General features: G+C 44.9%; 1 protein-coding gene across 1 annotated transcript in view; it reads right to left on the reverse strand.

The window, feature by feature from the left end:
• Nucleotides 1–327: 327 nt before the first annotated feature.
• The window catches only part of LOC137415277 (uncharacterized), a gene marked incomplete at its 5' end in the record, with an annotated part of 43,633 nt that continues 31,623 nt past the window's right edge, over nucleotides 328–12,337 (reverse strand). Inside the window, 2 exon segments of the mRNA XM_078769553.1 lie at nucleotides 328–1,712; nucleotides 1,917–1,977. Coding sequence (XP_078625679.1) covers nucleotides 1,930–1,977 — 48 coding nt within the window.

Here is a 12,337-nt window from a genome sequence, read left to right on the forward strand (position 1 = left end):
CCTGCAGGAATTGTTTGCATCAACTTTCAAGGCTTAATTTACTTACATTGGTGCAGAACAGCTGTAAGTTGTTAACCAATTACTTGTTCCCTGAAGGCCTTTTTTTTTATTTTTTACAATCTAACTACAATTTACATTATTTTCCCGTTTTTGCTAACCTAAGCTTTTTTTTTTTTTTTACCTCAAGCAGTTTACTGCTTACCATTGAACCATTTCAGGTTATTCATTGGACATTAAACTGCGTAAATTTCAATAAAAACTGAGGTGTTCTAAAACTTGTATTTTGAAACGGCAAGAAAGCTTAGAAACGACCAAAAACATCTCAGCTTGAAGAGAATGTGACCTTTATTTGAATCCAATAACATTACAAACAAGTGCAAATTGCCAGATTTACCTCTGCGTTAAAATGACAGTCTTTGGCAAGCATTCAAACGCCTGTCATCCCAGCAACCCCTCCTCCCCCCACTCCACCACCTTCATGACGTTCCGACCCGAGACACTCCCGAAAAGCTGGTACCTTGGGGCACCTGATAGTTATATAAAAAAAAGAAAAAAAAAGAAAAAAAAAGACCACCGAATGGCAAACCCAATTATGAATGCAGCAAGTTACCAACATGGGACAAACGCATTCCAAAAGAGCAATTGAGATGTACTATCTACACAAGAGATTGGTCAAAACCATGATCACAGAAAAGTCAAAAGGTGGCAATGATCCTGCTTAGTTGGTACCAGTTACTCTGCAAATGTCAAAGTTAAAAGGTCATCGCTACTCTAATTAAAGCCTACCAAAACAGGAAATGATCAAGATGCAAAATACCGTAAATTTGAAACATTTCTGCACAGGGCTTGGGGGTACCAGTACTTTACATGCCAAATAATGGAATTAGCATGAGATTACCTGGTGTTTAGACCAGCCATTCCAGTTGGTGTATGGGTATGAATGGTTGATCAAAAAGCAAAACGGTTAAATCCAGTTAATACAAAAGCTGCATGGATATCAGAAGGTATACAGAACACAATGCAAGACACTATTTAATGATTTTAAGGCAAAAAATTGCCAAGTTCATGTGCCTTGCTCATACGACTTGATTCAAATTGCTGGTCCAGCTCGCAGCAACGGTACCACATCACTGTAGTTCACTGGTTCTCACAATCACAAAGCTCCTGCAAATCAACCATCTATATCTGCTCCCCATCACACCTGCTCAAATCATCTTTTCACTTACTGAACCTTTACCAACAACAACAAAAAGAATCCAAACAAGCAGTGCAACCAGCCACAAAACCATCTACCATGACCACCCAAAACCTTGTAATCAACCACCGACATCAAATCAACTATTTCCTCTTACTCATCCAATAAGTTACGGTATACGAAAATGCAATGCCTCTCCAAACCCAGCCCACCTCTCCCCCCCCCCCCCCTAACTTCCCAACAAAACCTCCCCAAAAAACAAAGCATGAGTGCTTATTTCAAAATAACTATTTCAAAGAGTTAGTCCAAGTAGTAGCAGCAGCAGCTCTGAAAGTAACCACAAGCTTCACATTATACAATTTCAGCACTTGCTTGCAATAAAAAAGTACCAAGAGAAGGAAAGGCATCATTGTGGCATTATCAGTTTCAAAATGTAGCAACAACAGTGGAAGCAAGTAAACAGAGTGCTGCTTTTTAAGCACGATGCTTCCTCCCAAGCAGTTTTCAGGAGTCAAGTCTAGAAAAAAAATTCAAAATATCGAAATATTAGTTCAGCAAATTGTACCACAGAAAATTGGAAATGGAACATTGCTTACGTGCCGCCACACAGTTTCTGCCTGCACCCAGGTTGCCACGTAGACAGACACCTTTATTATCAACAAGATTTTTTTTTTTAATGAATGCTTCACAATTTATTTTTATTAAGTAGTAAAAATATTACCTGCATTGCAGCATCAGACAGATTTGTCTTCTGAAGCAAGGTCTGTAGAATAGTGTTCATCCTGAAATAAAAAGTAACAATCACCAAACTCAGCAAATGTTAAAACACGAATAGAAAAAAGCAAAATACAGATACAGCGACACACTTTTGTCGGTGAGAGACGCAAATGACATCCACTTTATAAAATGATGATGATCATTCATTTTTGCACCGTAACTATGCATAGGGTTTCCGAAGCAGTTTCCGTGGATATTGGACACAATCCTGGACTGGCCGCAACTCCGACGCAGGATACCCGAATGGCTCATTCATCCCAGCAAGCTGGTGCTCAATTTGTCGACCTCAGAAGGATGACAGGCTGCGTCAACCCCCCCGACGTTAATTCAACGATCGACCGGGATTCGAACCCAGGATCCTAGGATCCCAAGCCCGCACCCTAACCGTTAAGCCAACACCAGGCCACCACTTTATAAAATACGATATAAAAATTGTCTTGCGAAAACAGGTTTAAACTGGGAGCATTAAAATGTTTTAAAATTTAATTACTGTAAGACCCCGGTTTAAGTTAGGGATGCTATCATAAAGTGCGACGAATATCGAAATAATCAAAGCAATTTTTCTCAAGAATTAAAGGGAGATGGATAAGTTCCTAACATCACTTCAGGTATTATATTCCGCTTTCTACCTATGACATTACCTTTCTTGGTCAATGACAGTTACATTTAGTACACAAGCGTATAAATAAAGAACTAGAACAGCATTCTTCGACGTCACAACTTTGACTGACATGCCTCCGCCCACATTATTACATCATTATACATAATTGTACCGAGTCATTTAAATCCCTTCAACTGTTCTCTAGCATCACATTTTTACCTGAAATAACCTCTGACCTTTGGTGCCGACATTCAATTAGTTATTTGCATTATAATATGTACTTCTACCAAGTTTGGTCAAAATCCCATCACTGGTTCACAAGTTAGCTCGCTAACAGAATTTCTACCGAACGGAACCTCTGACTTTGTTTGAACTCTTGAACTCAATGTAATCAGTTCTTTGCGTCATCATAGATACTTGTACCAAGTTTGACTGAGATCTCTTCAGCCATTCTGAAGTTATTGTAGTAATGAAAAGCTATTACAGACTCTGACCTTCGACCTCATGACCCCAAAATCTAATCAGTTCATCTTTACATCATTATGCATACCTGTACCAAGTTTGAGTTAAATCCCTTCAGCTGTTCTCAAATTAGCGTGGTGACGAAAACCTATCATGGACGGACGTACAACATGAAGGACAACACGAAAACATGATGCCTCTGGCGAGTTTGTTAGCAGAGGCATCAAAAACAATTACCAGACATTTAAATATTTTAAAAAAACTTCTTCCGGAATCAGTCAAACTTGGTGATGATTTCTTCTTCTCCTTCCTTCTTCAATGAACGTCAGCGGTCGAGGACGAGAAAACGGTCGAGAATAAAGGTATGAAAAATCCAGCTTAAGGCAGCAGTATCAATTATTTGGTTTCTAATCTTCCGGAAGTCAAGCTTGTCCGAGGAGAAGTGCCACGACACTTTTAGATAATCGGTAAAAAAATACAGCTGGCTCATTGATGACCTTCAGGGTGGAATAATCTACCTTGGAGCAAATGTTTGGAGAAAAATGGTAGAACTTGAGTCCTCATCAGTTTTGTTCATGCCTCTTTCAATTTGTTCATGCCTCTTTCAATTTGCCCATCTTCCTTTTTCCTTTTACATTCCTGTCCTTCAGAGCACGTTTCACATCCTACAACTGCGCTCGAGCTTTGCGAACGGCACACTGGGTGGCAAATAAAATGGGCACCAGGAATATCGGTGCTAATGAGCTGGTGGAGGTGGATGAATACTGGGACCGCAATACAGAAACACTTGTAGCCTATAATATAATAATAATAATAATTCATTTATTTTGTATAGCGCTTTTCAAGAAGCCCAAAGGCGCTTTGACAGAGTGGAAAACATAATGCATAACAATACATGAAAACAACAATTGCAAAAAGAAAAGAATCAATAGGGAAATATTTAAAGCAAAAGGAGGAAGAAGGAGAAGAGATAGTCAGGGGTTAAATGCTGTGGGTTGAATGTTGAATGCAGTGTTGAACAGGTGGGTCTTTAGTGATGTTTTGAATGTGGTGAGTGAGGAGGAGTCTCTGATGGTGTGAGGTAGTGAGTTCCAGAGGGTGGGAGCAGCGATGGAGAAGGCCCTGTCCCCCCAGGATCTGAATTTGGTCCGGATGGAGGGGGTCAGGAGGTTGGTACCAGCAGAGCGGAATTTGCGGGTGGGAGTGTGTCTGGAGAGGAGGTCAGCCAGGTAGGATGGTGCCAGGTTATGGAGGGCTTTGTATGTCAAGAGGAGGATTTTGTACTGGATTCTCTGGGGGATGGGGAGCCAGTGAAGCTTGTAAAGGACGGGGGTGATGTGGTCACGGGTCCGGGAATGGGTGAGTAGACGGGCAGCGGAGTTCTGAATGTATTGGAGTTTATTGGTGATTTTTGAGGGTGAACCATAGAGGAGGCTATTGCAGTAGTCCAGACGGGAGGTGATGAAGGCGTGGATGAGGGTTTCTGCAGCCGTGGAGGAGAGGGATGAGCGGAGACGGGCAATGTTTTTCAGGTGAAAGAAGGCTGACTTTGTGATCTGTTTAGTGTATTTGTCGAAGGAGAGGGTTTGGTCAAAGATGACGCCAAGATTCCGGATGTGAGGGGAGGTGGATACTGGGATACCGTCGATGTTGAGGGCAAAGTTATGGGTGGATTTTGTGAGCGTTTTTGGGCCAATGATGATTATTTCAGATTTATCACAGTTAAGCTTGAGGAAGTTGATTTGAAGCCAGGATTTTATTTCAGTGATGCAGTTTGTCAGGATAGAGTGGGTGTCGGTGGAGACGGACTTGGTGGAGATGAAAAGCTGGATGTCATCGGCGAAGCAGTGGAATTGGAGACCATGACGGCGGATTAAGTGACCGAGGGGGGACAGGTAAAGGATGAAGAGGAGGGAGCCAAGAACTGAACCTTGGGGGACACCTTGGGGGAGGGGAGCAGTGGGGGATTTGCAGTTATTGATGGAGATGAACTGGCGTCTGTCAGAGAGGTATGATTTAATCCAAGAGAGGGCAGTGCCGGTAACGTTAAAGGTGGATTCAAGTCGGGTGAGGAGGATGGTGTGATCGATGGTGTCAAAGGCAGAGCTGAGGTCGAGGAGGACGAGAATGTTGAGGTTGCCAGCGTCAGAGGAGAGGAGAAGGTCGTTGGTGATTTTGAGGAGAGCAGTTTCAGTACTGTGGTTGGAGCGGAATCCGGATTGGAATGTTTCATACAGGTTATTGGCAGAGAGGTGATGTTTGAGTTGAGTGGCTACAGCGCGTTCCAAAAGTTTTGATAGAAAGGGTAGGTTGGAGATGGGTCTGAAGTTGTTGAGGGTGTCAGGGTTTAGACCAGGTTTTTTCAGAATGGGGGTAACAGCAGCAATTTTGAGGGAAGGTGGGACGATGCCTGTAGACAGGGAGGAGTTTATTGTTGCAATGATAAGTGGAGAGAGAGCAGGGAGGGAGGCCTTGACAAAGCTGGAGGGGATGGGGTCAAGAGTGCAGGTGGCAGTTTTCATTCCGATGAGGAGTTCAGAGAGGTCAGTAGGGGAGATTGGGGAGAGCCGAGACAGGGGATGGCAGGACAAGGGGGGGCAGGTGGTTGGAGGGGGAGCCGGTGCGGCGGTGGTCAAGCTGTTGTAGATGTTGTCAATTTTGCGTTGGAAGAAAGAGAGGAAGGAGATGCAGTTGTCTACTGTGAATGACTGGGTGGTGGTGTTCAGGGGGCGGAGGAGTTTGTTTATTGTCGAGAAGAGTGCTTTTGGGTTTCCGGAGCCATAGTGGATAATTTGAGAGTAGTAGGCGGAGCGGGCGCGGGAGAGGGCATCTTTGTAGTGTTGTAGGTGGTCCTTGTAGGCTTGGGAGTGAACTGTGAGACCTCTTTTATTGCGGAGTCTTTCAAGTTGGCGAGCACGAGTTTTCATCAGGCGGAGTTCAGGGGTAAACCAGGGAGCAGAATGGGTGAAAGAAACTGTTTTGGTTTTTACAGGCGCAAGCTGGTCAAGGCAGGAGGAGAGAGTGTGGTTATAGTAGTCAGTGAGGTCGGAAGGGGTGTGGAGGTCAACGAAGGGAGAAGTGGACATTTTTTCAGAGAGGGTGGATGAGAATGAGGTAGGTGAAAGAGCGTTTAGCTTACGGAAGTTGATAGAGCGATAATGTCTTGGTGTTGGGGTGGGGATGTTGATGGTCATATTGATAGCTAAGTGGTCAGAGAGGGTGAGGTCGGAGCCAGAGAGATGGTGCAAATTTAATCCAGTGGAGCAGCCAAGGTCCAAAATGTGACCACGGATATGGGTAGGAAAGTCGACATGTTGAGTGAGGTTAAAGCAGGTGAGTAAATCAGTGAAGTCAGTGGTTATTGTGGAGTCAGTGGAGTCCATGTGGATATTGAAATCACCAAGGAGGAGGATTGAGGGGGAGAGGGAACATAGCTGGGTCAGAAAGTAGAAGTCAGACAGGAATGATGGGTGTGGTTTGGGAGGGCTGTAGACGACAGCCATGACTGACTGCGTGCGACCAGAGAGTTTAAAAGCCAGGTGTTCAAATGATGAGCATGAGGCGATGGGGATGAGGCTGGTCCTGATGCCTTGACGGTGGATAACGGCAATTCCACCACCTCGGCCCCCCGAGCGTGGTTTATTGACGTAGGAATATCCATTTGGTGTGGTGAGGTTGAGTGTGTAGTAGTCCAGAGGCTGTTGCCAGGTTTCGGTGAGACAGAGAAAGTCCAGTTTGTTATCCAGGATGTATTCGTTCAGGATGAGGCATTTGTTGTTGAGGGACCGGGTGTTGAACAGGGTGAGCTTGATGTTGTTTTGAACAGCAGGGATGAATTCAGGTGATTTAGCCAGGGTTCGTAGGCAGGAGGTGCGATTGTGTGCGTTGCTGTGACCAGGTGCGCTGGGACGAAGAGTGAGAGTGCGCTGAGCCGACCAGAGGACAGGGATGGAGTGACCTGATTGCAAGTATACAAACTTACGACCGGAGCCACGGTGAATGTACCTGGGTCGTCAGAGGAGTCCATTTGATTTGATGGCAGAGATGCATGATGGGGTGGAGCGGGTGTTGAGCAGAAGGAGCCTTGTGGCGGAGTACCGCAGAGCCATGCCAGGCAGGAGCGGAGAGACGAGACTAGGCCAAGTTTGAGGTGAAACAATGGTCCCAACCCACGGGAGCGGGCCCGAGGAAATGAAGGAGCCAGGTAGGTGAAGCCAGGAGCAGAGCCGGGACCAAGCAGAGGGCAGGCAGGAGCAAAGAGACGATCACGAGGCTAAGGTTGATCACGGCAAAGCGGCAAATGCAGCGGCAATCGACCGCCGCCGCTACAAATCTAGATCACGGCGGGAAACCACCACCAAACCGCTGCGATGGTCACAACCCACGAGAGCGTGCCCGAGGAAACAGCGAGCAGGCGAAGGAGCCGGGCAGGCGAAGCAGGGAGCAGAGCCGGGGCTATGCAGAGGGCAGACTCAATGGCCAAAAAATCCGCACGACCACCAAAAAAGCAAGCAACTGACAGTGGCCCGGTCGAAGAAGCGGTGAGCATGTGACGCCTGCGTCCTCTTCATACCGTACCGGAAGTGGAAGTCTATACCATAGAGAACCAACCAAACCGCCTTATTCACAAAGTGACCCAGAACATGGGTAGAAACGACCACGGCGTTTCCTGTCTGTGCCAAGATTATCGAGCAAATTACAACATTTTAAAGGAGGGGAAAAAAGAAGAATCTGAAGGGCTCCTGGGAGACGGGATTACAGTGCCTTCATAAAGTATTCACAACCCTTGACTTTTTCACATTTTGTTGTGTTACAGCATGAATTTAAAATAGATGAAATTGAGATTCTTTTTTTTGTCATTGATCTACACATACAACTCCATCATGTTAAAGTGGAATTTTTTACAAATTAATAAAAAATGAAATGTCGAGTCAATAAGTATTCAAACCATTTGCCATGACACTCCAAATTGAGCTCAGGTGCATCCAATTTCCTTTGATCATTCTTGAGACGTCTCGACAACGTGATTGGAGTCGGTACCTGTAGTCAGGTGGCTTAGCAACAATTTTTAGGCGTAATGTTACAAGCCGGACTAAAATCCCAAATTTGGTATGGAGCTTCGTTTGGACCTATCAATTGCTTTTAGCCCAGGAGCCATCCTGACCGTTTCAGATTTTCCAAGATGGCGGCCAAAATTCAAAATGCCACCAGCAAAACTGAAATATCATATATCTCTGGCTGTAGAAGTCACAGATAGACAAATGAGGTATCAAATCAGGGGTTTTTGAGGTCAGTGAAACTGATTCAGGGAAAGGTACATTTCATATGTCACTTATTTTCAAGATGGCGTCCAAAATCCAATATGGCCGCCAAGGAAAATCATACTATAATGCAAGGACTTCAAAAGTTTGTTCGCCTAAGGCTCAGGCATCGAAGGATGGATTAACTTGACACTTTGCACACCTATAGATATCGTTTTGGACCGTGTCAATGTGGGCCGTTTTTTTCGATTTCTATCCTAATTCGGGGGGTACGGGGAAAGTAACGTTACTTTGCGGGGGTTCGGTGACCCGGATACGCGTCACACCCTCAGGTCATATGGTTTATTTACAAACAGCATGCTTTGATGACGCATGACGGGTACTATCCGTCGTAGACGGGTACTATTGCTAGTTAAACTGATATGAGAGTATTAACAGAAATTATCTATTTGTGTGTCTTTTCAGATAAATCAACATGGAGCTACCTGTAGACTTTAGTCGCTGCATTATCTGCCAACAAGAAACAGATGAACAGTTAAAATGTCCACTTCTCAGTCCAGGACCAAACGCTGATAAATAAGACATCTGCCTACCAGTCATTCTTGAGTAATGTCGAACATTTCCGCGAGATTGATCAGCTCCCAACTGAACTGAAGTTTGGGAGTGATCAAAGTGTTGACGAACTTGTGAACAATTCTGCATTGTGGCATAAATCGTGTCATTTAAAATTCAACAATGATAAACTGGCAAGAGCAAGAAAGCGAAAGAAATCCAATCCCAATGGTAGACAACAAATTAAGCGCCGGACAATAACCATGATTAGACAATGTTTGTTTTGTGAGAAAGGCGCAGATGAAGGTGACCTCCATCTGGTTTCAACATATGATATGGATGCCCGTCTAAGAGCTATGATCAACGAACTGCAAGATACCCAACTACTTGCGAGGATCGTTGGTGGAGATCTCATAGCTATGGATGCGAAGTATCATCTAAAATGTTTGACTAACCTTATAAATCGGTATCGCAGTCACATGAGACAGTTACACCATGCAACAGTAAACATTGATGATGTAATGAATGAGTCTAGAGCATTTGTTGAACTCACCAGTTACATTGAAATGTCTGTTAATGCCAGGACGTTCATCTTCAAATTATCCGAGTTACACTCACTGTACGTGAATCGGCTTGAGGCGTTGGGCATCAAAAAGACTATCAACAAAACCAGAGTGAAGGAAGTTACTTGAACGATTTTCTGATGCACAAGTGCAACATGATGGGCGGGGCATCGTTCTAATATTCAAAGAGGGAATGAAAGACATGATAAAAGATGCTATGAAAAAGCGTGACTTTTCAGAAGATGCCCTGATTCTGGCACGCGCGGCAAACATCGTTAGAAAAGATATCTTCCATCATGAAGGATTCAAATTCACTGGCCAGTTTCCACCAGGTTGTCAGGAGAACTCATTACCCTCTAGTCTGAAATTTCTCGTCTCCATGATTCTCAATGGTCCTAATCTGAAAGACCAAGAGAGTAATGAGTCACAAGTGTGCCTAACTATTGGGCAAAACGTCATCTACAACGTCAAGAAAAGGAAACCTAATTCGCCTGTGAAAGTCCGGCACACTCTTGACCGAGAACCTCCGCTAACAATTTATATTGGCCTCAATATACATGCGCTGACTACAACAACACAACATGCATTTTAAAGGCCATTTTCCCTGCTAGAGCGGGGGTTAGCCTTGCGGTCCCCATGACAATCTTCTCCATTTTGCCCTATTTTCTGCATCTCTCCTTGTTAACCCCCTTGCCCGCATTTCTTCTTCCACCATCTTTAGCCAAGTCTTTTTCGGTCTTCCCCGTCCTCTGCTTCCTTCTACATTCATTTCCATCACTCTTCTCAACCAGTCACTTTCATCCTTCCTCAACACATGACCAAACCATCTCAACCTGTTCCTCTTCACAGCATCAATCACAGGCTCTATTCCCATCATCTTTCGCAATTCATCATTTGTCTTCCTCTCTCTCAACGATACTCCACACATCCACCGAACCATTCGCATTTCCACCCTTTCCAACCTTCGTTGCTGCTCTACGTTTATTACCCATGTCTCGCTCCCATAAATCATAACACTTCTCACACATGCAGCATACACCTTTCCCTTCAGCTTCAACGACACTCCCCTCATCATCAGCACGCCACCCAGTTCCCGAAACTTCTTCCATGCACATCTCACTCGAGCAACCGTTGCCGAGTCTGATCCACCTTCTCCATTCAGCATGTCTCCGAGGTAGCAAAATGTTTTCACACCTTCCAGCTTCACGCCATCTCCAAGATCCAACTCAACATTTCCTCCATCTGCAGCTCCCTCTGTGCACACCTTACATTTGAATGTAGCTGCCACACTGGTTAATGACCCTCTCAGACCACTACATTTTTGATGAACCCACTCAGCGCACATTGTACATTGAATGGAGTTCACTCCGACACCCTTCCTACACACAGCACAGGGCCACTTCCCAGTTCTTTCCACCTCACCACATGCTTTACCACTTGCCATCACCTTCGTCTTTCCGATATTCACCTTCAGACCTTTTGTCTCCATACATTCCTTCCACGTGGTCATCTTTTCCTTCAGTCCATCCATACTTTCCGCAATCAACACCAGATCATCTGCATACAACAACTCCCACGGTAAACCCTCCTTTACGTTCTGAGCCAGCACCTCCATCACAGCTACAAATAGTAATGGACTTAGTACCGACCCCTGATGCACTCCCACCTTCACCTCAAACTCACCACTGTTCCCGTCCTTCGTCCTTACAGCTGTGCGCGCTCTTTTGTACATTGCCATCACTACTCTGATCAACCATTCCTCCACTCCTAACTTCCTCAATGCCCATGTCAATACTTTGCGTGGTACCCTATCGAATGCTTTCTCCAGATCAACAAACCCAAGAAACAACTTCTTCCTCTTCTCCATGTACTTCTCCTGCAACTGCCTCACAATGAAAAGCGCGTCTGTCGTTCCTCTTCCTGGCATGAATCCAAACTGCATTTCGTCGATCTTCACTTTCTTCCTTATCCTCCTCTCCAACACCCTTTCCAATACCTTCATTCCATGCTCCAATAACTTTATCGCTCGGTACGAGCCACACTCCAGAGGGTCACCTTTCCCCTTGTATAGAGGGACGAGGGTACTCAGTTCCCAATCCACTGGAATGCGGAATCCGCTGACTAGGAGGAAGAAAATCATCCAACAGTTACATACAATGGGTATCAGTGTTTCCTACGACAGGGTGATGCAGCTTGAAGACTGGCTTGCCACAGCTGTATGCGAGAGGTTTGAAGATGATGGTGCAGTAGCTCCGACTATTCTTCGGAAAGGTCTCTTCACTGTAGGAGCTCTTGACAATCTCGACCATAATCCGAGCTCAACCACGTCAAAGACATCTTTCCACGGCACGGGAATAAGTCTTTTCCAATTCCCAAGTGAGAGAGAACCTGGTGTGACTAGACAGCCTGTTGCTATACCACCATCTGGGTCACAGACTCATTTTCGCTTCCAGACAGTTATGCCTCTGTTCCTGCTGTTTCGCTGAAGACCACCGATGTTGCTGTTCCACAGAATAATGTTTAACCCATCAAATCTGTTTTACCAGATGCAAGACGTGACGAATATGGCTGGATAGAACATGGTCTTCAACTTGTCAATGATACGGAACTGAGCAAGGATAATTCGCTTACATGGTCTGCCTATCATGCCTCTAAGCAAGAGGTGACAGTAGAGCCGTCAGCTGTATGTGCACTACCTTCCTCTGTTTTATGAAAAGTCAGCCACACCTGCAATGATTAAACATGGCATGGATGTCCAAAGGCAAGCAACAGAGTACCTTAACCCAGGACAAATCCCAGTCACAACATTTGATCAGCCGTTGTTTACACTCGCCAAGTACGTACAATGGAAATGGCCAGATACGTATGGAGAGAAAGTGCATGTGGTTATGATGGGAGGATTGCACATTGAGATGGCTTTATGGAA

This window comes from Myxine glutinosa, unplaced genomic scaffold (assembly GCF_964187855.1).
Source record: "Myxine glutinosa unplaced genomic scaffold, kmMyxGlut1.1 SCAFFOLD_3059, whole genome shotgun sequence".
Classification (NCBI taxonomy): domain Eukaryota; kingdom Metazoa; phylum Chordata; class Myxini; order Myxiniformes; family Myxinidae; genus Myxine; species Myxine glutinosa.